At 46.8% G+C, this 25,382-nt stretch overlaps 1 protein-coding gene across 2 annotated transcripts in view; it reads right to left on the reverse strand.

Annotated features, from left to right (window-relative positions):
- Positions 1–4,995: 4,995 nt before the first annotated feature.
- Positions 4,996–25,382, reverse strand: part of ANKH (ANKH inorganic pyrophosphate transport regulator) — a 161,466-nt gene continuing 141,079 nt past the window's right edge. The window contains exons 9-12 of one of the 2 annotated variants that reach the window (XM_002815442.6): positions 11,894–12,023; positions 8,724–8,847; positions 8,051–8,150; positions 4,996–6,489 (exon numbers count right to left, since the gene is read on the reverse strand). In XM_002815442.6, coding sequence (XP_002815488.1) covers positions 6,376–6,489; positions 8,051–8,150; positions 8,724–8,847; positions 11,894–12,023 — 468 coding nt within the window. In that variant the 3' untranslated portion in view covers positions 4,996–6,375. Of the gene's footprint in view, positions 6,490–8,050; positions 8,151–8,723; positions 8,848–11,893; positions 12,024–22,736; positions 22,983–25,382 lie in introns of those variants that run through there. The other variant, XM_063724060.1, reaches the window with a different exon arrangement.

Genomic DNA, 25,382 nt, shown 5'->3' on the forward strand with positions numbered 1-25,382 from the left:
AAGTAAAATTAGAGTATGAAACCTATTTGACAATATATGAATACAAATCCATAAACCCTGAAACAAAGCATATATAAATGCTCTTACCAATGCAAAAACTTCCATCTGTTAGATACATAAACAGCACTTCCTTAAAAGCGACATATATTTTATACTGACCGCTGTAGTCAATTTTAATTAAAAACTACACAAATATTTTATTTGTATTTTAGAGACGGGGTTTTGCTCTGTTGCTCAGGCTGGATTCCAACTCTTGTGCTTAAGCGATCCTCCTGCCTGAGCCTCCCGAGTAGCTGGGACTACAGATGCACACCACTGTGCCCAGCTAAATATTTTAATGTGATTGGTTTCAACAGTTTATACCCACAGTTTTGATGTGAAACTGACAAACCTATGAGCTGACCGCCATAGCCCATATAGAGGAATGACTCTGAGCACACTTAATTTTGTTTAAAAAAAAAAAAAATCTAGATCACTGCTAATGTTCAGATCTGAAATGAAGAATGAGGTAATTTTATTCTTCCATTGTAGGATCTCATACCACGTTCTAAATACTAGATCATACACAGAATGTTAGATCAGGAAGGGGCCTTAGCAATAATGGCTCAAGCCTCCCACTGGACAGATGAGCAAGGTGAGGCCAAGAAGCGTGAGTGATATGGAAGCCTCCAGCTTGAATACACTCCTTAAATGAATGAGTGTTGGTATGGAACAGAATCGCGTGTGTGGCTGTTGTCCACTTTCCTGAAGCCCTTTGATTAACTCCTTGGCCCTACTAGCTTTAGACAGTTCCCTGATCAATACATCATTAAGCAACCAAAATACCTCATTAAATCCAAGGAGCAGCGTATTTGCCATTGCAAGGCTTGTGGATGTGGCAGCCCTGGGGTAAGGGACCTGCCGCACGGTGACATGACCATTGCTGTGGGGTGCTGGGTGATTGGTGTTGTGTACCCTGTACTCCTTTGTTAACGCAAGGGTGGTTTGAACTTAGCTTTCAGTAGCTGGTTCATTCAAACTGTGGGTCCCTGCATGCTCATGGCCCCACACTTCAGGGAACCAGCATCTACCCTGTTGTAATGTTCCCCAAATGTTCCCCAACTCCAAAGGCGCCATTTCTTGCCCTGGCTTGTAGCTAGGGAACGGTGCCTCTAAATCTTATAGTAAGAATTTCCATGAGGTTGTACAGTGAGTGGTACAACCATTTTTAGCTGGTCTGTCCCCTTCTTTAACCTAAGGAAACCACTTAAACTCTTGGAGAGAGAAAGGGTGCCTAGTTTTTGTGTGCTTTTGTTTACATATACATATTGTAAACGCTAATGTCAAGTCTTGTTAGTAAAGTGCACTTTAAGTTACGTAGCCTAACTTAAAAACAGGTACTATATAAAAAACATTTGCTGAATCTATGTGTAGCTGACAGCCGTCTATAAAAGTGCATGTATCTTATGCAGTCTTTTAGAGATCCTGGTTGATTGCAAATGAAGCAGAGAAAAACATTATCACTAAAATGAAATATTTTAAAAGATAGTGGCTGTAATTCTCCTGGAACCACTTGGACTTGACAAAGATTTTTCAAAAATGATTTAGGAGGCCCACCTTTGATGCTCTTCCTAGCAGAAAGTTGCAAGTTAATAGATTTAATGTCCCCTCTTGAGAAGAAAATAAAGTCTAAACTTAAGGTCTCGTCATCTCGTTTTTCCCTTTTGAGATCAGACAGTATACTATATATTTGTGACTTTTCTGACTTCTGAGTGGAGTTTGGGTTATTTTGATTGCACAATGCAATTTCTCTCATTTTGAACATTTGCATGATTTTACACATTTTGCCTTTAAAAGGGCAGGCAACAGGCCCTTTTACGTTTCTCATCAGATTTTTCTCTACATCCTGTTTTAAGTGTGGTTAGATCAGTTGATGAGTCACATGATGTTTTTTTGCTGCTTCAATGACAGAAATAGAGATTCAAAATAACCACACAGAGGAGTATCCCAAATGGTTACCAAACACGTTGCTCAAAAACATGCTTTCCTACGGTTTGAGTGCTTTATATGAGAGCCGTCAGAGGACTGTGTGTGAGGGCGCTGTCTACAGAATGCAGGCAGGAGCTGCTGGCTTTGAACTGGCTGAATGTGCAATGCAGACATCTCAACACTCCATGTCTTTCAAAGCCCTTCCTCACATTCCACTGCAATTTTGGTTCTTCAAAGAAAGGTGGGGAGCAGAACTTAGAAGATAAAGGACCCCTTTTCCTGGACTGTGCACTAGTTTGATTGATGAAGACGTCGTCCTAAGTTTAGAAGTCAGCTCACCTGCAAAGCTGGTACTAACCGGCACATGCTGTCCTGGGCACTGTTCTGCTGGGAGTTACTGAAGTAGAAAGATTTTTAAATACAAGAAAATATTTCTCAAGGAAATGTAATTACAACACTATAAATACTTGCTATTTTGCGGAACACACACACACACTCCCACTTCAATTTGAAGGGGAAAAAAAAACCAGTCAGCTACTGAGTCTTGAAATCGATATGTTTCTAGAAACCAAGGATATAGAAAAGTTACTCCCCCTTCCCTCCAGAAGATCCCCAAATGGGGAACAAGTGAGAGAGCAGGGAGCTGTTAACATTTCACACTTCTTATTCTGAAGACATAAGCGAATAAATTTTGAGAGTTATGATATGTAATGATTATTCCAACCAGGAGAGAGATCCAGAGGGCTGGGAGTGAGCACTCCTGAGCTAGCCCCACTGCAACGCATCTGGCATCTGGAGAACTCAGCCCAACTCTGTCACTACCCTGGGAGCTCCCAGGCCTCCCCATCCTGGGCCCCCCACCTCTTGCACCTCCCAAGGTTATTTATTGGGAAGACTCAGAGAGTGAAGTATAATGTGCTTTTACTATTGTAAAGAAGCTTTATTTGGCCCCATCTGATACATCCTAAGCCAATATTAAATGTTTCAGTTTTTTAGGGAATCGGCTATCCAGGACATTTCCAAGCCAAACTACCAGCTAATGCTAAAAATCAAGGCAAAGTAAAAACAAAGGAAGAGTAACTTTGGCACAAGACAAACCCGATGCAGGCAGTCATGGGGGATGACTGTTTTTTACCCAGAAATGCAAACAAGTGGCCTTCTGTGCCCCGTTTAAAGAATCCCAAACGGGAGAGTTTCCTGCCAATGTGCAAATCCGTCAATACTCCCTGAGCCATGTGGCCCGCAGATCCAATCCTACCGTGACTTTTCGAGCACAAGCCTCGTCTAGTTCTTTTTGCTCAGTTGTCTCACTGACGCCCTTTGTCACTGAGATCCCTGTAAGTCACTACAGAACAAATGGCAACTGCACATTTAGGATGACCTCCCTTGTGTTCCTCAAATAAACACGCCACCAAAGGAGCAGCTCTAGAAAACCTTTACTCTCTATTTCCTATGCTTCGAGATGCCCAAACCTATTTCTCAGCATCTAAATGAAAAACTACTTCATGGCCTTGTATTTTTAGAATTGTATTCGTCCATAAGCAATCACTCAGTTTTGGAGAAAGTCACACCTGGTCTTTCCCTGGTCTTTGACATGAGAATCTCACAGGCATGGTACCCTTCTAAATACAGCTGTCAGCTGAATGCCCTACAATGAAAAATAAATGTGTTGGGGGAATGTTTCTTTGGTCACAAAAGTCAAAAGGTTGCCCCTATGACTCTGAAAAGTGGGAAGGAGAAAGGTCACCCTCCCTGGTTTGATCTTTCATGTCTAGCTGGATGATGGGACTCGATTAGAAGAAACGCAGGAGAATATGCCAATTCTCAGTTTTGCCTCAGAAGTTGTTAGGCTGTGACTTAAGCAGACCAAGTGAAGAAAATGTACGAAGAAGGATCACGTGCTTTAAGGTGAAAGGTTTGAACAAGTCCTGCCAAATCAGCTCCATTGTGGTGGCCTGAGTGTGGCATTGTTTCCTGTGTTCTCAGAAACTCTAACCAAATATTATGGTCCACTGATCTTGATCACTGAAGGAGTCTCTGGAGTTATATTTCTTCATCTCATAATGAGGAGGCCCTTGCTGATCCTTCCTGGATTTAGAGGGAAAGGAATTTTTTTTTTTTTTGAGACGGAGTTTTGCTCTTGTCACCCAGGCTGGAGTGCGATGGCGCGATCTCGGCTCACTACAACCTCTGCCTCCCAGGATCAAGCAAATTCTCCTGCCTCAGCCTCCTGAGTAGCTGGGATTACAGGCATGTGCTACCACCCCCAGCTAATTTTTATATTTTTAGTAGAGACAGGGTTTCGCCATGTTGGCCAGGCTGGTCTCAAACTCCTGACCTTAAGTGATCCACCCTCCTCGGCCTCCCAAAGTGCTGGGATTACAGGCATGAGCCACCGTGCCCGGCCTGCTTTCTCAGTTTGGATCTTTAAGCTCCAACCCCAGAAGTATGAAAGAGTCACACATGTTAAAAAATACTGTTTAATTTTCTAGTAATGTCCTTTAAAAAAAGCTGATACATTGAGATTTTTTATCTTCTTAGATCTGCCTCTGAAACCACTGCAAAGCAGCTATGCAACTTAATTTTTCAGCACTCATACATGCATTAATGGAGGAAAAGCCACTCTGAGGAAACATGCCAAGGACATGTCCCCACGTGGGCATACCCCATCAGCACTGGGTACCCAGGAATGTGAACGCAACCCTGGCATGTTCACAGCTAACATTATGCCCTTGCATTCTTTTTTGCTATGAGGAACAATATGATCACACAGCACTGAAAATGGTAGACACAAAGGGCCTGCCTTTTTCTTTCTCATTTTTGCCTTTCCAGCTTACACTTCTATTCCTACTCCAGTGACCCATTTATTCCCCAGTTAACATAATGAAAAATAGTTCTGTCATTTACTGAGCCTTACATTCAAATGCAAATGACGGACTTTATAAAACTGCTGCAAATAAGGTACAATGTTCATTGATACAATACGTTTCAGCTGCAGGTATGTTGAGCACACAAGCAATCACCGTATTGTATTAGAGACATTTTATTGAAAATGCGAAAATAGGAAATGTATTATAGCCTAAAATAAATTACATAACATATACAGCATATATTTATATCTTTAAAATATTTTTTTGTTTAGGTTCTTTCAGTCTAGGAATTTTGACTAAATCAACAATTTAGTGAACCGTGTCTATAATTTTTTTAAAGGAAAAAAACCTGCTTTCCAAAACTTAGAAAAATATACTGCACTGCATGGATTTCGAATGTGTTACTTCAGGGAGGACCACATAGTGACTCTGGTATCATTATAAAATGTCTTGCTTTATCGTATGGTGTGGGAGGGAAGTACCATAGTACATTCTGAATTACCTGTACCGCAGAGTTATTACAGGATGGCAGAACCAGGTAATACATCTACTTTAAAAGTTAAGTTACCCTACAACAACCTGGCATTAGAATGCTGGATGAGACTGACTTAAAGCTTCAGTTCACTGTAAAAACTAAAATGCAAAGTTAGAACGCTCCATATGACTCGCTCTAGTGCGACCTTCAGGAAAGGCGAGGGAAAAGCAAGCCTTCAGGAAAAGTCATGCGGCAGGGGCTGGAATCTGGAGATGCGCTTTTGTGACAACTTAAAAAAGTTAGCTCATGTATATACACGGTGGGGGTGAGAACTGACAGCTCGCTCAGATCTAGGAAAACGCAGAGTGAAATGCTATCATTCAACCATATCAGTTTGCTGCCCCCGGGGCATTTCAAACCTTTCTACGGGAGATTATGTCCGTCTGTCAGCCCGCTGTGGTCACAGGTCTCCGTTCCTCAGTGTGAACGGGGACTCGGGGCTGCAGCGTGCCGCCCACCTCCTGCATGTGTGGAGTAGATGGTTTCGAACTCCGTGGCAGAAGGGAAATTTAAGAGGCCACCGGGGCTCCATCTCTTTGTACGGCCATGTGACTGGGAAGCAAATCAAAGGAAGCCGAGTTTTAACCTGTTGATTCTTAAGAGCGATGAAGGGGGGACAGGAGAGTCTGTGGCCTGCTGTGCAGGGTGACCGAGAGGCGCTGGCACAGCTGCAGTCCTTTGGTTCCAAGAGGAGATTGTCCAGGGGAGGAGGACACAACATCAATCGTGAGACAGTTGTGTCTTTTGGGTTTTCGTGAGGGAGGGGTATGAAGTCAGTTGTTTTGTTTGTTTTTACATAGCAACAGTAAAGACCATTCACTAGGTCCCCCCGTCAGTGTGAGCATACCCAGTATGCTAGAGAATTGACATGAAACCTTTAAATCAAGGCCTCTTTCATTACCAAAACAGAAAAAAAAGGGAACAAAATACGATGGGAGAGGGAAGAGATGATGCCGAAGTGTCATCCTGACTGTCCCTGCAGTGCCCATGGCGTCCCGTGCCTTATTCATTCTCCTCTCTCATTTCCACGATGTCTGTCACCTCGTCTGTCGGAGGCATGTCTGTCATGGCAGAGTCTTCCCCCTCCGTGGCCGACTCGTTCTCCATCTTCTTTTTCTAGACCAAAGAAGACTCATCAGTGTGGGGCTGTGGACGGGGACACTGCGCAGCAGAACCACGAGCAGGGAGACACCACTGGGGTCTTGGGGGACCCCTCGCTGTAGGCTTAAACCTTCTTATGGTTGGGGTGGTATCACCTCTTTTGCATTTTAATTCAGTGTGTTCCTTGCAGTTTGGTTGTCTGTTTGCCTGGCACTGAGCTAGGCAGGCACTTCGGAGGACACCGTGTCCCACCGCCCTGCCCCATACAGCCCACCCCCTGCTGCCTTTTCCAATGAGGGCTGCGCTCTCCCCAACTCCTCACAATCACCTGTAGACTGCTTTTCCTTCCTCCTCCCTAAAGCCTCAAGTTTGGAATCTCACGTTATCAGAATATTCCACCTTGTACAGCATCCGTCAGTCCCCTCTGGGACAGCTCCAGGCTTGCCATCATTCTCTCCCACTTACTGCCTGTCCTAATTCCTGGTCACTTCCCTGCCATGTTGCCTGTTCTTACAATAAATGGCCTCTCAGGGATCAGGTTCTCAGCCCCAGCCCCACCTCAGCCACTGCTGGGTCACTGCAGACCTTGCCATTATCGACACATTGGGCACCACCAACAGGCCAAGGCAAGGACATTGTCCTCTGTCTGCCAACCCCGCTGGTCCCCCATCCATGGATCCCACCAACCCTTCACTGTGGCCACCTCAATGTCCTGTCTCCCCTCTTTCCTCAGCTTACATGACATGCTCAGTAATGACCATCATTTCCCTACCCTGCTTTTCTTTCATCATATTTGCCAGGCAAAGCCCCAGCTGTGCTGAGGTTCAGATCTCTACCATCTCAGCTCGCACCACTCAGCTGCTATGGCTGGGGAAGCCCAACCGCAGGGGACAGCCAGTGTCCTGAGATGCACATCATGCACCGTGAGCAGGCCCTCTGAGTGGCCTGGCCGTCACCCTGCTGCCCCGGCCTGTTCACTCTGCCACTCTCCTGATCAACTGTTTCCCCACCCATGTGTCCTCATTCTTCCACCCTCATACACCTCCCTTTTCTCAGACGATGATGTGGCTTCCTACTTAACTGAGAAAAACAAAAGCGATCAGAAAGGCCCTTGCGCAAGATCTCGGACTGCATCTCTGCTCCACCCATGACCAGAGAGGCTGCCCGAGCTCCTGTCTTGGGCTGCCCGGTTCTTGTATGCACAGCCACATTCGTATCACTGTCCCCTCTCCCATCGGCAGCATCGCCTGTCTGCGGGTCATTCCCCAAAGCAAGCCATAGGCTGAACTTCACCCCATCTTCGCTGGCTTTCTGAAATCCATGTCCACACCTCTTTCCCCTTTGGAGCAAAACTCTTCAAAGGGACTGTCTGTACTTGCTGCCTTCAGCTTTTCCGCTTTTTTCTTACCCTACTCTCATTAGGCTTCCAGCCGCCCTAAGCCACGAGACTGGGCAATGTCACCAAGGATTCCCCCACTGATGAGCGCCACCATCCAACCGTGGTCAGTGGCTGCTCAGGTTCTCCTGCACCCAGGAGGATGCACCCGGGAGGAGGCTTCCGGCGCGGCTGTCTCACCTGCTTCCGGTAGACATAGCACGCGGCAATGGCGACCATGGTGGATTCTCCCACAAAGCCTGCCAGGAGGGAGCCCACGCCCAGGGTTGCACCATGCACCCTGCAGATGAGAACACAAAGGTGATTTGTCTGTTAAGGCCAAGTCAAGGCACAACCGTTGATGCCCAAACCCAGGAAAGTAAGTGGAGCCTCGAGACGGCTGAGACCAGCGGCGTTCTCCATCTGCTGGCTTCGTAAGGGCCGCAGCTAATAACCTAATGCATGAGGGGAACCGGGAACTCGGGGCTGGGCCACCTCCCTCCCACAGCACATGGATCCCACAGCCCTTCCCACCCTCCCCAGGACACTGGGTGCTCCCTGAGCACAGGGACCATGTCTTTCTTTTCTTCTGGTTTTCATGTCCAGCATATGCTCAAGCCCGTGCAGGGCCGGCCACGCCCCGACAGGAGCTCAGTGGCTATTACTCGTGTCTGGGCCTGACCCCAAAAGCACTTTTCTAGAATGGATCCCAAGAGCCTTCACCTGGTGCCTGGGCAGACACACAAAACATCATTCTGAATTTCCGATTCTGGACATGCCTGGGGATTTCCTGTGGAAATGTAGCTCTTAAACCTCTGGACACAGCATTGAAGTGGCAGAAGGACTCACAGCCCCAAACTCCCTGACAACATACCCCAGATAGGGCAGGACCACGAGGCTGGCGATGAGGACGATGATCCGCAGCACAGAGCTGGGGGCCAGGACAAAGGTTTTCTTCAGCGTCATCAGCCACCCGGTGAGATGTGCCCTCACTGTGACTGTTGAGAGGAGCAAAGGACTCGTCAGCCGTGCCCGCATCTGCTCCCCATCCTGCTGCCTCTGGACCAGGGCAGCACATCTGAGAGCCAGTAGCTGCCTAGGACCCTGGCCTTGCTGTTGAGCCGCTGGCCACCTCATCTTCCTGCCAGGGTTCCCCATCCCTGCTCCTGAGCCTAGGCCTGCCTCGGCTCCCCGCCTCCTCACAGCCCTTTGGATCTTAATGGCTGGGGACAGGCAGGCTCCTTTCTCCACTGGGACAGCATCTTCCAGGCAGCCTAGCTGCTCCTGTCCAGTCCTGTCCCAACACTTGCCCAGCCTTGCCCTCTGATCATCCACCTCGAGAACACTCAGAGAAAAGTGGCACTCTAGTGTGATGCTGCGTGAGCAGAAAAGCTGGCATCAGAAGCCATCTTCCCTGCCTGCGGTCAGAGGTGTGGGGACCAAGCAGTGGGGTAGGAGGAGGAAGGTGCTCGTCCCTACTTCCCTCTGTTCTTTCCCTGGGCTGGTCCTGACCACTTCCACCGAGGTCACTTCCCTTTCTCCCTCTCCTAATGGTGTGGGCCCTTGGTGTGCTGCCATTTCACCAAGGGCTACATGGCCTGCCCATGCCTGCCTCCTCACTGGATCTCTGAGCTGCAGGAGGGCCGCGGGTGGACAGCAGGAAACTGTGGAGAGCACGGGGCTTGCCCTTGTCAGTAGGAAGGCCCTGAGCATCTAGATTCCATCTGAAACTGGAAAGGCTTGAGGACGCGCAGGGCAGGGCCTGGGCCTTGAAGAGAGGGGCCTGTTACCTCCCTGTGGACAGCACCAGGCAAAGGCTCTTGGAGGAGGAAGTGCTCATTCCTGGGATAAAAATTCCTTTCCAGGATATGCTGGTTTGGAAGGAAGTCTTTGCCGTCGTCTTGGTCTAACAATGTGTCCTGCCTTCCCCTGGGTGGAAGCCTTATATTAATACTAATGAGGCTAATTTTCTTCTCTTAGGCAGACAGACAGATGCACTGAGGTTTTTGACCAAAGGAGAGAGTCAGGGTCCCCGGCATATGCTAAACTGGTTGGCCCAAATCCAACAGATTGCAAAGAGTGGCAGGGCCTGGCAGCTGTCTGGAAGCCCTTCATCTTACAAGGAAGTGGAGTCAAATGGACAGTAAAGGTGAATCGCATACTCAGCTATAGCCTGCTCCCAGCTGGGGCACTCCAGTCCCCTCCTCTGGTCACTACCATAGAAATTAACTGCATGTGTCTCCATCTGCGAGTGCAGCTGCTTCTAGATGGTGGCACCTTCCAGAGCTTGGTTCACCCTGTGTCTACCCAACAAGTCTAGATGCCATCCCGGTGCTGTGATCTTCCAGCCATTTCTCCATTTCTGCCACAGCCCAGAAAGTGACGCCGCAAGGCCTTAAACCAAGGGCTGCTCCATCAGCCCTGGCCTACCTGGGCTCCATAGCTCCTTTCTTTTTCTTTTTTTTTGAGATGGAGTTTCACTCTTACTGCAGAGGCTGGAGTGCAGTGGTACAATCTCGACTCACTGCAACCTCTGCCTCCTGGGTTCAAGCGATTCTCCTGCCTTAGCCTCCTGAGTAGCTGGGATTACGGGCGTGCGCCACCACGCCTGGCTAATTTTTTGTATTTAGTAGAGATAAGGTTTCACCATGTTGGTGAGGCTGGTCTTGAACTCCTGACCTCAGATGATCCACTTGCCTTGGACTCCCAAAGTGCTGGAATTACAGGTGTCAGGCGTGAGCCACTGCGCCCGGCCCATGGCTCCTTTCTTAACATTGTGGCTTTGTAGATTCTGGCTTCGCAGTTTAATGATTTAGGTGGGTCTTTTGGGGAAACTGATTTTTGACTAGGTGACACACCTGGTACAGAATTTAAAAGATACAAAAGGGAATAGAATACAAAGGTCTTCTTCCCAGTGGTGACTTCCCAGGCCCTTGTCCTGCTTCCCACAGACAACCACTGTTAGCAGCTTGGTGAGTTACTTATAGAAAAATAATGTAGCTATGCAAGCACTTAGCACATCCATATGACGATACATACATACATACATACATGTGCTACAGATTTGCTATGGAAATGGTTGTATACTAATCAACCATTCTGCAAGCTGCTTTTCTCATTTAATCTAGAACGACCTCATTCTTGTATAGTACACCTCACACCACTATATTGGCTTGGTGTAATAACTTTCCAACTGGCTTTTGTCTCAGCCATGGGCAGTTTCCTTTCTGACCATCCATCTGGCCTCAGGTTCCCCTGGAGTCTTCCTTTCTCCAGCAGTTCTCTGTCTTTGTGTATCTCCAGGCTTTAGCAATAAGCTCACTCTTTTTTTTTTTTTTTTGATTTCACTTTTTAAATTAACATTGTAAAACTGGCTTTTTGGTGCAGTTTTGAGAATTTTAATACATGAACACATTTGTGTTCCCACCACCAACCACAATCAAGACAGAGGGCAGTTTTATTGTCCTCAAAACTCCACATGCTATCCTTTCGGGTCTACTTTCTTTTTACTGTTTTTGTAATCACTGCACTTTTAAAAACAAGTTATACGGCCAGGTGCAGTGGCTCACGCCTGTAATCCCAACACTTTGGGACGCCGAGGAGGAGCACTTGAGGCCAGGAGTTCGAGACCAGCCTGGACAACATGGTGAAACCCCATCTCTACTAAAAATGCAAAAATTAGCTGGGTGTGGTGGTGGGCGCCTGTAGTCCCAGCTACTTGGGAGGCTGAACAGGAGAAGTGCTTGAACCCAGGAGGCAGAGGTTGCAGTGAGCCGAGATTGTGCTACTGCACTCCAGCTTGGGTGACAGAATGAGACTCTGTCCCCCCACCAAAAAAAAATATATAAAATAAATAAAAACAAGTTATACCTGTTTGATTCATTTCTTGAATTTTTAACCTACTGGCTAATGTTTTTGCATCTTTCTGAGCCACAGTGAAATTTTACATTTGTGTTGGTGACATAATTGCAAACATTTCCAAAGAAAGATTTAACTAGGCATGAGGATAAAGAGGAATGTTTCTTTCATTCTGTTTTTCTTTACCTGGAACTGGGAAAAAGGAGAAGATCCGCAAAGGAACAACACAGAGTTCTGCAAAGGCAAAGTCCACTCCAATGATGTCTATCAAGATTTTCTCAGACACGTTGGGTGTCCAGAACATCACGAAACAGAGCTGGGGAGAAAGACATCAAACAGGGTTGTGAGGAAAAAGTGTAAGCGAGTGAAATGAGGTCAGGTGTGGCACAATCCTTGGAGACTTACGAAAGAGGGACAACCGGCCTGACTGGGTGGCAGGCATGCTGGTGCCAGATCTGCCACCTGCCTGCTTGGCTCTCTCCTGACGACAGAGGCCCTGGTCCATTAGCCATGTCTGTACCCAGGGGACCCCCACGGCAGAGCAGATGTGGCTCCTCTAAGAGTGGGGCATTTATTTCTGAATGGGTGAGCAGGCCCGTTCAGAACCAATGTGCTTTGGGGCAAGGCTTAAGGAGAGTGCCACACAGCTCAGCCAGTTCTGTGTGGACATGTTTATTCATATAATTTTTACAGCTTTAACAAACAATAAAAAAAAGACCTGAAAGTACTTGGATGTGTACAGAACCACGCAGAATCAGCACACATAATGAAAGGGAAATATTAGTATTTAGAGTAAGGATCAGCCTATGAACCTTTCAAAGTCTAGTTAAAAGAATAAGAGATGAGACAGCAACAGAATGTGGAACTCTGGAAAGCAGATGGGTAGGTGGTAAACTGATGTAACAGACACAGGAAAAGGGAATTTTGAACCCGATGGGGAAAGTGGAGCTGTCTCCCCCCTCCCTTCTCCACAGATCAGAAAGTGCGACACAGGTCCTTCCAGAGACGGGGTGAAGGCAGGGTCCAAAGCAGGATGGCTGGAAGTCAAGTTAGTAAGCAATCCATCCACAGCTCCCCTTGCGCAGCTGGTGACTGTATCTCCCCAAATTTGACAGGAAACAGGAAGTTAGTCTCTGGATGAGGTAAAACAGAGGGGTACCTGGCAGGGCCCAGGGCAGAGTTACTACAGGTTGAGTAACCCTTATCTGAAATGCTTGGGACCAAAAGTGTTTTGGATTCTGAATTTTTCAGATTTTAGAATTTTTGCATTATACTTACAGGTTACACATCCCTAATCCCAAAATACAGAGTCCAGAATGCTCCGATAAACATTTACTTTGAGAGTCATGTCAGCGCTCAAGTTTCAGATTTTGGAGCATTTTGGATTTTCGATTTTTGGATTAGGCATACTCAATCTGTACATGGAAAATGGGGGAATTAAGAGAAGGATAACATTTGCATGTTCGGGCTTCCTTCCTCTTCTACGCTCCCAGAACATGGGAAACTGGTTGAGTCCTTCCCAGGTAGGAGACTGGAAATGGTCTCTGAGGAATCTGACCAGCCCAAGAGAAAAGACGTAAAGTTCCTGAAAATTAGAGTCTCCCAATGAAGCAGCCGCACTTGAGCAGCCATCAGTGAGGCCCTCACAGGTGAGAAACCCCATCCTGGTGTTTACAGCTTCCAATCAACTACTAGTCTCAAGGTAAAATGGGGTAGGGTGGGGGGTACCTGGCATGGTTGAGGGCAGAGTTACTGCAACTAGTAACTAGGGCCCCACTTACCAAAATGAGCAGGCAACCAGGAAAACAGACTTTGACAAAGGCCTCCAATGTGAGGAGGTCAAAACTATGGAAAAAACTACAACTTAAGAGGAAATAAAGACAATACAGAGAGGGGAAAAAAAAGAAAACTTTTCTCCACTGATATCCCCAGAGAAATGGGAGAAGACACTGCACCCACGAAACAAGAACAGAAGGAGAATGTTATAAAAAAGACATTCACGCCAGACGCTGTGGCTCATGGCTGTAATCCCAGCAGTTTGGGAGGCCGAGGCGGGTGGATCACCTGATGTCAGGAGTTGGAGACCAGCCTGGCCAACATGGAGAAACCCTGTTTCTACTAAAAATACAAAATTAACTGGGCATGGTGGCACATCTCTGTAATCTCAGCTACTTGGGAGGCTGAGGCAGGAGAATCGCTTGAACCCGGGAGACGGAGGTTGTGGTGAGCTGAGATGATGCCACTGCACTCCAGCCTGGGCAACAAAAGCGAAACTCCATCCTCCCAACCTCCCCCCCACCTCCCCCCCCCCCCCCAAAAAAAAAGATAAAAGCGGAAAGGAAAATTCACAAGTTAGCAGTAAGATAAGTTTAGGGAAGCCTACCACAGAGACAGAGCAGAAGGACGAAGGCATGCAAATGAAGCACAGGAGAAGAGAGTTAAAGAAACAAAGTCCAACACCCAAATAATAGGAGGCCCAGAAAGAGGGGACAGCAGACGTCTCAGACTGAAAGATACCAGTTTCAGGACTGAAAGGGCCCATCTGGGGGAGGTGGTACAGTGCATGGGAAAAGCCCCATCAGGGCACATCACCGAACACGACTGGGGACACAGCTTCCTATGAGCTTCTGGCCTCAGGCTTCTCAATAGCACTGAAAGCTAGAAGACAAGGAGCAATAAGTTTCGAAGGCAGATAATTTCTACCCTAGAACTCTAAACCAAACTATCACTCAAGTGTGTTTAAAAGAAAAATATTTTCAATATTCAAGGCCTCAAAAGTTTTACCTCCCATGCACACTTTTTCAAGAAGCTATTGGTGAGGGTTGCTCTGCCAAGACAAGTGAGTCATGGAGTGGAAAAGAGCAAGGCATGGGTGAAGCACAAGACAAAAGCCAGGGAAATCTCTGGGGCAGAGGTGAAGGCTGCGATAGGCCCACAGGTCAGCTGATCTTCCCTGGAGCAGGGAGAAAAAGGCTCCGAGAGATGCTAACTATCTAATGTGCTTGAATACTTGAAAAGAGATTTACACCACGAAGGGAAAATGTGGGAATAACTTAGTGTGAAATACACAGAAGGCTAAGAAAAATGATAATTGAGACAATTATTAAGTCCAGGAAAAATTAAAGCTGTTTGAGAAAGGAAGGGAATCAGGGCTCAGCGTCAAGAGTTTATCATAGTCACAATCCATCAAGAGTTGGGGGTGCCTCTGGGAGTAGGAAAGGGACAGGGTGGAAGTGAGCAGCGCTGAAGAGGTGGGCTGGGGACATGGCTACTATGAGTTACAATCCTTACAGAGCTGACTTGGAAAACTTGGTGCTAATTTTAAAAACCTGAATTTTAAAATCCAACAACATAACTTTGGAAGATCCTGTTGAAAACTTGCCAGTTTCATCAAATATTTATCTCTTTTTCTTAAAATGCAAGTGATTCTTCTCTACAATAAAACTGAATACATTGTAAAATGAATTAAGAACAGAACACTAAAATTTTAGAATATAACATTCTTTTAGGCTCTGAGTACATTAAGTTTCATGGAATTAGCCAAGCTCTATTTACTATGTCATGTTGAAATATTTAAAAAAAATACACTAGAGATCTATTATAAATATATTTTGTTTTGTAAGTGCAATAGAGCCATTCCCCTACGTATTTTCTGCATCTGGCAAAGTATATTCCACTGGTTTTCAAAAATGGCAGAGGTACTATCTCATTTAATCCTACTGCTTGATGACAGTACTCACACCCCATTTTTGACATGAGGGAAAAAATACTTCCTTAGATCTAGCAACTTGGAGCCTCGGGGACTTTATTACCTGAATGCCCTGGACAAGTGGCCCTGTCATCTTTTCCCACTGCAAAGCTGCTAGCCTACAAAGGTGAGACATTGCACAGAGTCATAGCCCTGGTATGGCGGCAACTTCATGTTACAATTCAAAACAACACTGAGCATGGCGTTGGAACACTATTTCCCTGTCCATATCCCATCCCCACAAATACATGGATCATCCCTGCTTCCAGCTTTGCTTTATATTGGGCCCCCAATATATCCCATAGCAGTAAAACTAAAGAATTGAGCTAAGGGATGACTGCCTTACAGTCTGGGCTGGCTCTGTGCCTTAGAACCTACAGAAAGTAAGCCATTCTGTGTTTATCTAAGGGTTAGAGAGAGACCTAGGCCACATACTGCTAAAAATCTTAAGCTTCCAGGGGCACCATTAGCATGCTTTATTTATTTTGCAGCCAGCAATGATATGAATGTGAGATAATGCCTCACACAAATGTTGCAGTTCTCTAGGCTTTGCAAAATCATTGTAAAGTGGCTCTTCAGTTACAAGAACCAAGGAAAAAGGAGGGTGTAATTGCATGTCAGAGAGAAAGATGGCGGAAATGGGCCTCTGTGGCAGACAAGCCGGGTAATCCCTGCTCTGGGATCCCCAATCAGGTCATGTTCACCCAGAGGCGTTTTCCCGTCTTGTAGAAGATCAGAAAACCTCTGGAGCAGGGGGTAGGGGGTCTTGAGGACACGATAGTGAGTGTGCCTACATCACTTGACACACTGACATCAGTATCAGCCAAGCTGTGTAGGTGACCACAGTTCTGGTACCTTGAACACAACCATGGAGTTCATAAAGGTCTGATGGATTTCCAGTAGGAACTTCCTGAGATGGTGGCTCAATATTCCATTTCTAAAATTCCACAGTATGATCCAACCTGGCACCACTCAGTCACTCTGTTCTTTATCTTGGTCTGTCTGTGCTGAGCACACCCTAAATGCCCCTCATCAAGGCCACGTGCCAACAGAGGTGCTTCTTCAGTTTTCAACCACACACACCTACAGCCCAGACTGGGTCTTCGCGGGGTATCAGAACTGGAAGCGGTTATTCTGATCTGGGGTTTGAACAATCACAGGTAACTAAAGGAAAGGAACGCCACATTTATCAAAGTTTCCTTTTTCTTCCTCCCTGAAGTCTCTGAAGCTCTTGCTATGCTTCCAGTAGGAAAATGGCGCTTCACTTTTCAGCAAGTTTTTCAATGAGTGGATATTTCTTGCATATATAACTTAGGTATACATATAACTTAGAAAGGAATACATTTAACTTAGAAGTGTATATGGTGGGCCGGGTGCGGTGGCTCATGCCTGTAATCCCAGCACTTTGGGAGGCCAAGGCAGGAGGATCACAAGGTCAGGAGATCGAGACCATCCTGGCTAACACAGTGAAACCCCGTCTCTACTAAAAATACAATTAGCCAGGCATGGTGGCAGGCACCTGTAGTCCCAGCTACTTGTGAGGCTGAGGAAGGAGATAGCATGAATCGGAGAGGGGGAGCTTGCAGTGAGCTGAGATCATGCCACTGCACTCCAGCCTGGGCGACAGAGCGAGACTCCGTCTCAACAACAACAACAACAACAACAACAACAACAAAAAGTGGGTATGGTGTGTATAAAAAAGCTACAATACCTATCTGCAGGTGAGCTTCCCCTAGCTTCCCCTAGGCAAAGTACTGAGCCCTAGCATAATAATCAGACTACATTTAACCAGTCTATTTGAAAAATCAGGACGCTTTAGAAGTTCCCTTGACAAAGAGTATCAGGAACAGTGTCATTTTAATGAGTTCACCCAGAGTAGTCTCAACTCAGAACATGCCTCCCAGTTGACCATGACGTGCTGTGTTCCTCAAATATTTGCAGAGCCTAATGACATTGACTTTTCCAAACCACCACACACCCCTAATAATCTCCCACAAATGAACAAGAGTCGTTCCTCTGAGCAGCTGCAGAGGTGGGTTTTCTGCTGTCGAGTTTGCTGTCAATATTCTCTCATTAGGACACAGCCTTCAAAATTGAATAGTCCACCCAGTGCCCAGATCTTGGTTTTTCTATTTATTCTTCAATAAGAGGAACCAGGACTCCTTAAAGAAATGACTCATTCTAGGACCAAGGCAGAGAATATGCAAGATGATTAGCTTGGAGCATCTATGGTACAAGAAGGAAGGACGTGCCCCAAAATAAAAGAATGGGAACATGGCAAAGGGACACAGAAGCCAGACAGAAGGAGCTTCCGAATGGCCAAAGCAAAAACAATTTGAGCAACAAAATAAGTACAGTAGTATTGAATTATATCCCAAAATAGCAAATAAATATCCATGAGTCCCTAGGGATAGAAATTTAAAAATGGCAGAGAAGGGACAAATGTCCTGCAGAGAACTCTAAATAATTCATTAGCTGCTTGCCTCTAAGGTGGGTGGAGCAGACCTTCCTGCTCCTTCTGAGGAACTTCCTTCTGAAGAGCACAGTGGGGAGAAAGGAAACGTGTCCTGACAGCAGAGGAACGCGGCAGACATGACCCCAGCCATGCAATCAAGGTCAACATCCACGCACATACCCTCGATAAGATGTGATGACAGTGGCACTTTGTCTCTGTGGTCTTCCTCCCCAAAATCCCTAAGCCCAGTCTTAATCATAAGACAAACCCCAGACAAATGCCCATTGAGGGACATTCTACCAAATACCCAACCAGAACTCAAAACCGTTGAGGCCTTAAAAACAAGGAAAGTCTAAAACTCTCAGAAACCAGAGGAGGCTATGGAGGCATGATGACTAGACATAATGTGGTGTCTTGGATGAGATCTGGAACAGAAAGAGCTCATGAGAAAATAAACCAGTGAAATCCTAATGAACCATGGAGTTTAGTTCACAGTCACACACCAGGGCTGGCTCCTTGGTTGTAACATGCGTGCTGCAGTAAAGTAATGTGAGTGAGGGTGAGGGATCTATGGGAACTCTGCACCATCTCCACAATGATTCTGTAAATCAGAAGTTATTCTTAAAAAAAAAAAAAAAAAAAAAAAAAGATTAATTAAAAAAAGAAGGGCTGGGCATGGTGGTGGATGCCTGTAATTCCAGCACTTTGAGAAGTCAAGGTGGGATGATTGCTTGAGGCCAGGAGTTCGAGACCAGCCTGTACAACACAAGACCTCATCTCTACAAAAAAAATTTAGCCCTGTGTGGTGGTGCATGCCTTTAATCCCAGTTACTTGGGAGGCTAAGGCGGGAGCATTGCTTGAGCCCAGGAGGTCCAGGCTGCAGTGAGCCAAGATTGCGCCACTGTACTCCAGCCTGAGTGACAAGATCCTGTCTCCAAAAATTAAAGGAGAGAAAAGGAAGAAGGGAGGAAAGGAGGAAGAGGAAGAGGAGGAAGAAGAAGAAGAAGAAGACGACTCATAACTTACTTCTCTGTTATTTGACAGACTGATTCATTTTCTGAGGACCAACCATTGACTGTGAAGTGTCTGCTTTGAACTCTGAGGTGCTTACGAGCAGCCCAAGACACATTCATTTCTAGTAGAGTGTAGTCCCCTCTCAAGTCTTTTATTCAGCATGGTCAAGGGGTAGACTTCCTCATTTCTTGAATCATATTAACCTCTTTAGAAACTAACCACCACTGGGCTGCAGCTTTTTTAATTCACAACCTTAAAATACAGTTTCCAGTCAGTATGTGAGCCAGTCACAGTTTCCAGGGATGATTTGGTTGAGCCTAACGTTGATGATGACTCAGATCAATGAGTAATTTAACATTTTTGTCCAGGAGTGGTGGCTCACACCTGTAATTCCAGCACTTTGGGAGGCCGAGGTGGATGGATCACTTGAGGTCAGGAGTTCGAGACCAGCCTGACCAACATGGAGAAGTCCCATCTCTACTAAAAATACAAAAGCAGCCAGGCGTGGTGGCATGCACCTGTAATCCCAGCTACTCGGGAGGCAGAGGCAGGAGAATCGCTTGAACCTGGGAGGCGGAGGTTGCAGTGAGCTGAGATTGCGCCATTGCTCTCCAGCCTGGTTAACAAGAGTGAAACTCTGTCTCAAAACAACAACAAAAACAAAAAACAAAAAACAAACCCAAAACATTTTCAAGCAGGCCTTAACTGTATGTCGTTGTTCTGTGTTGGGGCAGTACTTGACTTTTATTTCTACATCTGTGTATCAATGAGCTAAGTTATGAAAGACTTTGACCACTTATTAAGGTCCCCCAATAGGATCAGAAGGATCAGTGCAGTGATGAAGGAAATCGCCAGCTTTACAGACAGAAGACCCTTGGGTCTTACTATGCTACAGTCCGAAACAGAGCTTGGTTTTCTGAGCTAAGAACCACGGAAGGGGGATTTGAACCAAGACCTGCTTCCTCACTGGCAGAGTGGGCCATGCATGGTCTCTGAGCTGCCCTGGGGACAATCTGAGTCTCTTTCCAAAGCATTTGGAACCGGGATATGAAGCAACCAGTTGTTCCCATCAGCACGTGAACTCAGAAACACGCCAACCCGGCCACAGTGGCACAGCCATTTCTGTGTGTCCTCGGAGAACTCAGCCCTACGAGGGCACTGCCAAATGCTCGGGTCTTGATTTAATTTCCATAAGCTCTTAACCACATTTTGAGGAACTCACAAAGGCTTCTCCATTGCCCTGAGTAACTAGTATTAGCAGTACATGAGATTCTTATCCCTGCAATTAGAAAAAGTCAAACATATGCAGCTGTTTTGAATAAAAATTGCTGGCCCTTGACATCATTTTTATTTGGCGCTTTTGCTTAGAAAAAAAGGTTCAATATACCTTTTTAATTGGGTTGAAGTCCCCACCGGGCAAGCCAGTGGTTAGCCCTCGGCAACACGAAGTGTGAAGAGGAGGTTAGGGCTTGGCACTGGCGCCTGACTGCCGGGCTGGCACTCCAACCCAGCTGTGTCTCTGTCTGTTGTCTCTAGGTGAGTTCCCTGAGCACTCCAGCCTCAGCTCTCTTCTTTCAAACGGGGATGGTGTCTCCCTCACAGGGATGCTGTGTGGACTGGGCTGCCCAGAGTGCTGGTCTGCCAACTGTGGACTGGTCCACACTGAGATAAGCAGTTGACTCCATAAAGTAAATCAATGCCTGGCTTCCTTAAGAAAGTCTTGCCATCCAAACACCACCAGCTGAACTGGACATCATGCCTGGTGACCAAGTTGATTCACATTCCGGTGCTAGCTTCTTATCCCATCACGGATGGCCAGACCTCTGGCACTCATCTGCAAACCCCGAGCTTGCGAGCACTGCAGTTTGCACAAACCGCTTTTCCAGCACCAGCACACCAAATGTGATCCACGGATGTCAGCTGTGAGTATTCCAGAAGGTTTCCTGGGACCGTATTCTAATAAAATGCTAGCAGGGAAGTCCTCTAGAGGTGGTGAGATTAGGACTGATTGAATTTTCCTCTGTACTTTTCTGTGGCTTCCACAAAAAACATGTATTCTTTTTATCAGAAAAACTTTTTTTTCTTTTGAGATGCAGTCTTGCTCTGTTGCCAGGCTGGAGTGCAGTGGCACGATCTTGGCTCACTGCAATCTCCGCTTCCCGGGTTCAAGAGATTCTCCCGCCTCAGCCTCCTGAGTAGCTGGGACTACAGGTACGTGCCACCACGCCCAGCTAATTTTTGTATTTTTAATAGAGACGGGGTTTCACCATGCAGAAAAACATTTTTAAATAAAACAGACCCCTGTAGATGTCTTCACAGGTATCATCAAACTTCAAATGTGCTTAGGACAGGAATGTGAGAAGTCTTGTTTTGGGGGAGGGGCAGCTTTCAGAAAGTGGCTGTCAGCTTGGTTTTCACAGACAGCGTCTCGGGAAACTATGTCCCACATCACCTCATGAGGAAGGCACACTGATTTGATATACTTAGGGGTGGAGGGGCCAGCACAGGGCAGGACACTATTAGATAACACACATGCTGTCTTGCTCAACTTTCCAGAGAGAGAGCTGACGCAGCCTTAAGGAACGCTGTTTGGCCTTTTGTTTCTTAGCGCCAGACTGCACCAGCTGCATGCACGTAAGGAAGGAGGACAGTTCACGAAGGGTTTCACAGGTCATGGTCACGACTCTGGCTTTCACTCGGAGGGACGTGAGAGCCATGGCAGGTTGTGGGCGGAGGAGAGGCAGGGCAAGCAGGGGAAGGGCAGAATCAAGGATCCTCGTCAGGGCTACTGTGACCATCCAGGTGAGAGCTGGCAAGGGTTTGGACTGGTGGGGAAGGGAGAACAACCAATGTACAGTATGAAAGACAGGAGCTGGGGAAGAGTGATGGGAGGGAGGCTGGAGGCGTGGCTGCCCTGTCCTCACGGTGGTTTCCCGCTCACTTGTGAGCTGTCTCATGAGCTGGATGGGGCCTCTCTAGGAGTGTTCCTAATGTTTGGATGAGTCAGTACGTCCCAAATGGAATGACATGGAATTCCATCAGGACACTCTCTCAGATTCCCAATTTAGAAGGAAAAACAATGCCATTTCACTAGGGTGAATTGCCGAAAGCAGGCAATGTGTGAAAGTAGCAAATGCCTCCCATTTCTGGGGATCGGCGCTTAAGGGGTGCATACCTGTAGCAACTACCAGAAGGAATGGGCTCTTGGGATTGACTGACCTGTCCTCAGAAGGGTGAAAAGCCATGTGTTCCCGAGACATCACGTGAGGGGACAATGGGAGAGAGGGACGCTTCCATGTTCGCGTCTTGCTCAGTGGGAGAAAGTAGGGAACCTCACAGGAGGGATGATGATGATTACCATCACAGGCAGTGGGGACACGGGGAGGAGTTTTTACTTAAGGTCAGGCTAGAAAGATTCTAGTTGGCTAACATAGGGGTAGCAAACCGCAACTTACATTTACAATAGATGAAAGTAAATGACATCTATTACTGAGAGAAACAGAGCTTGGTTTTGTAAGCTAAGGAGCTTGGAAAAGCATATTACAAAGTGTTTATGTAGAATTTGATACCTTCCATCTGGCTTGTTGATAATCATAATAATTATTATAAATCTTGAATATTTTCATAAAGGAGTTGATGCAATCATCAACTGTTAACAGCATATTCATGGTAAAAAAATCAACATTTTCAGATATAGTTTTATAACCAGCTTTTTGAAGAATATGAAAACTAAATCATCCCTGCTATCATCTAGGTTTAATGAAATTGCCAAATGCACACACTGCATGAAAGCAAAGTGTCTTTCAGATCCAGACGACTTATTAATCTAGTAATGCCATGTTGGTGAAAAGAAATGACATACCTCAAACAGCAGGGGGCGCCATGCACCAAGCCCGCAGAGGGTTGTCCAACTCCTATTCCTTTTCTCTGCAGCTTTAATCCTTTCCTGGTTTTTCTCACAGGATCTGAGGACTATTGAGAAAGTTCCACACTCCAGCTTCTGTTTAGCTTTTCCTTCTCCTTGACTATTAATAGTCAACTTGGAACTTGTTTGGGGCTGGGGGAAGGGGACATGGGGAGTGACTGTTTAGTGGGTATAGGGTTTCAGTTTTGCAATCCAGCTATGGGTAGATGGTGATGACAAGCAGCAATGTGAATGGACTTCACTGTCCCTTTAAAAATGGTGAGGTTGGTACATTGTATGTGTATTTTTCTACAATTAAAAAACATCTTAAAAACATTTGGAACCTGCTTATAACAGCACACTCTGTTCATCTGCTCGTTGTTTAAATGACACGTGTGCATCTGCCCTGGTGTCTTACTATGAGGACTTAGGTAGAGTTTTAGGGAATAGCCTTTATTGTCTTCATCTCACCTAAATTCCCCCAAAACAAACCAATCAACCCCTCAAACCTGCTATACGTGCTGACATAAAGAGCAAATGCCGGATTCCTGAAGCTTCCAGAGAGAAGTGCAGAGGGAAGGAAGTCACTCTCACCAGTCACTCACTATGCGCCAACAGCGCTCCATATATGATTCCATTTCATCTTCATACACTCCCCAGACAGATGCCTTATTAGTTGAGGAGGACACAGGGCCTACAGGGACTGTGTGACTTGCCCCAGGTCACCGGCTGGTAAAGAGGCAGGGGTCAGAGTTCAATCCAGGCCTTGGGGCCGCAGAAGCCCTGCTTTCTCCCTGTTTCCAAGATGCCCTAGGCTGCTAAACCATTCAGGTCCGAGGGTACTGTGAGGGGCACCAAATGGGAAAGTGTTGAATTCCATTAATTCACCTTTGGTTCTTTTTTCATTCCCCATACACAAGAGAGGCATTTTCTTCCAGTGGAGCCGGGAACAATGGGGTGGCAGTCTCTACCTCGTGGCATGGGGGTGGGGTGGCCCAGCATTAACAAAGCCTCAAACAGGCCGTCTTTGTTCCAGACAAAGGGTCAGCGTGGTACCACCGCTAGAATATGGCCTTTAGCATCCGCCGGAGAGGGCTGAGTGACAGCTATGGCTTGGGGGAAGGTTGCCACAGGAAGGTGAGACAGGGTCATTCTCATGAACGGAATTTCTCACTTGGAACACAGGGCCAGCCGGGCAAAGTCCTGTTGGATGGCAAGTTTTACTACAGGCTCAGATTCTGCTATCTTCTAGCACATGACAGAAGGACTCAGAACTGACACGCTTTACTGAGACGCAGCTGCAAATAATGGTGTGCAACCAAGAAGATGGAATCCTTGGGGTGCTAGCCCAAGCAGCGGCAAGACAGGAGCAGGACAAGCTCACCAGGGCACGGAAGGCCCTCTCCATTACACATGGACAGTAGGTAAAAATGCGAGTGGAGGAGCCCATCCTGACCTGCAAGGTGCATCCAAAACTGGCCCTGAAATGATGGAAAAAAAAAAAGCCTTTTTTTTTTTTTTTTTTTTTTTTTTTTGAGACAGTCTCCCTCTGTCAGCCAGGCTGGAGTGCAGTGGCACGATCTTGGCTCACTGCAACCTCCGCCTTCCGGGCTCAAGCAATTCTCCTGCCTCAGCCTCCCGAGTGGCTGGGATTACAGGCACGTGCCACCATGCCTGGCTAATTTTGTATTTTTAGTAGAGATGGGGTTTCTCCATGTTGGTCAGGCTGGTCTCGAACTCCCGACCTCAAGTGATTCGCCCACCTTGGCCTCCCAAAGTGCTGGGATTACAGCTGTGTGCCACCACGCCCCACTAATTTTTTTGTATTTTTAGTAGCGACGGGGTTTCACCATGTTGGACAGGTTGGTCTCGAACTCCTGACCTCAGGTAATCTGCCCGCCTAGGCCTCCCAAAGTGCTGGGATTACAGGTTGTGCCACCGCACCTGACCAAAAAAAAAAAAGTCTTCTAATTGAGGAAACTGAGGACGCGAGAGGCAGTGCCAGACAGGACCCCAAACCTCTGACTTCTAGGAGGCATTTCCTTTCCCTGTGCCTCCGCCTCTACCTGCCAGCTGCGCCTTCCAAGAAGAGGTGGCCAGAGCCTGGGTTCCACTGGGATGAGAGGCACTGTAAATACTGAAACCGTTTGTGAACTGCCACCTTGCAATGGTGGGGTAGGCTCTGGCGGGGAGAAAAGGGGTGGAGCCAGAATTCTGGTTTCTAGCTTTGGGAATGGCGCTTCCCAGCAAGTGCACAGACAGGGGTTAGCTCAATGTGTCCAAGAGAAAGACCTGGACAGAGTGGATTCTTCAGGCTGCTTCCTTCTCTGATGCTGCTGCTCTTTGTTTTCTTTCCCTCCTGAGTTGCTCTCTCTGCGGCCTGAAGTTCTGAAGCTTTAGGACGAAGACGTTTCAAATATTAAACACCTTTATCCTCAGTTCCGCAGGGGGGCGCCTGCTCTAGGATGGCACCTACTTCCCTCCGGCAGGCAGTGAAGCCCAACGGAAGCAGCCCGCTGTGCTGTGATCCGTGCTGGGTTCTACAGAAACAGC

The sequence above is a fragment of the Pongo abelii genome, chromosome 4, assembly GCF_028885655.2.
Source record: "Pongo abelii isolate AG06213 chromosome 4, NHGRI_mPonAbe1-v2.0_pri, whole genome shotgun sequence".
NCBI classification, from domain to species: domain Eukaryota; kingdom Metazoa; phylum Chordata; class Mammalia; order Primates; family Hominidae; genus Pongo; species Pongo abelii.